The sequence below is a fragment of the Geospiza fortis genome, unplaced genomic scaffold, assembly GCF_000277835.1.
Source record: "Geospiza fortis unplaced genomic scaffold, GeoFor_1.0 scaffold114, whole genome shotgun sequence".
NCBI classification, from domain to species: Eukaryota; Metazoa; Chordata; class Aves; order Passeriformes; family Thraupidae; genus Geospiza; species Geospiza fortis.
In genome coordinates this window covers 2,668,348-2,669,073 of record NW_005054383.1, presented here as the reverse complement: position 1 = coordinate 2,669,073, position 726 = coordinate 2,668,348, and the positions used below count along the sequence as shown (strand labels likewise).

The 726-nt window shown below is 68.0% G+C and overlaps 1 protein-coding gene across 1 annotated transcript in view; it reads right to left on the bottom strand.

The window, feature by feature from the left end:
* The window catches only part of NUDT16L1 (nudix hydrolase 16 like 1), a 1,913-nt gene that overhangs the window by 227 nt on the left and 960 nt on the right, over window positions 1-726 (bottom strand). Inside the window, exons 2-3 of the mRNA XM_014308743.2 lie at window positions 246-581; window positions 21-176 (exon numbers count right to left, since the gene is read on the bottom strand). Coding sequence (XP_014164218.1) covers window positions 21-176; window positions 246-581 — 492 coding nt within the window. The remainder of the gene's footprint in view (window positions 1-20; window positions 177-245; window positions 582-726) is intronic.

Sequence of the window (726 nt, the reverse complement as noted above, 5' to 3'; positions counted from 1 at the left end):
CTCTGCGGGGCAGCCCCCGCCTCGGCCAGCTTCTCCTCCGGCACCATGTTCAGGATCTTCAGGGCAAACAGGAGCTGGAACTTGGCCGTTCCTACGAAGGAGTTGGCCAGGAAGTTGGGCAGGCCGCCCATGCGATCCTTCTGGGTGTAGAGGGGCACACGGACCATGCCCATCACCTGCAACAGCACGGGCACAGCTCAGCAGGGGCCACAGCAGCACCAGCCCCCCCTGCCCTGCACCCCCTCGCCCTCCAGCCCCACCAGGTGCTGCTCAGCCCCCCCGTGCATCATGCCCGGGTGCTCTGCCCTCTCTCCCAGCTCATTGCCCGCTCTAGCCAGCTCGTTGCCCGCCTTGTGGTGGTGTCCTGCCGCCCCTCCGGCATGGTCGATGGCCCCCTTCTTCGGCCTCTGCGTGGCAGCCACCGCCTCGGCCAGCTTCTCCTCCGGCACCATGTTCAGGATCTTCAGGGCAAACAGGAGCTGGAACTTGGCCGTTCCTACGAAGGAGTTGGCCAGGAAGTTGGGCAGCCCGCCCATGCGATCCTTCTGGGTGTAGAGGGGCACACGGACCATGCCCATCACCTGCAACAGCACGGGCACAGCTCAGCAGGGGCCACAGCAGCACCAGCCCCCCCTGCCCTGCACCCCCTCTGCCCCACACCCTCACCCAGTGCCCGCCAGCCCTCGGCCCAGGCTCGCCCAGCCCCTGTGCCCGGTCCCGCCCCTC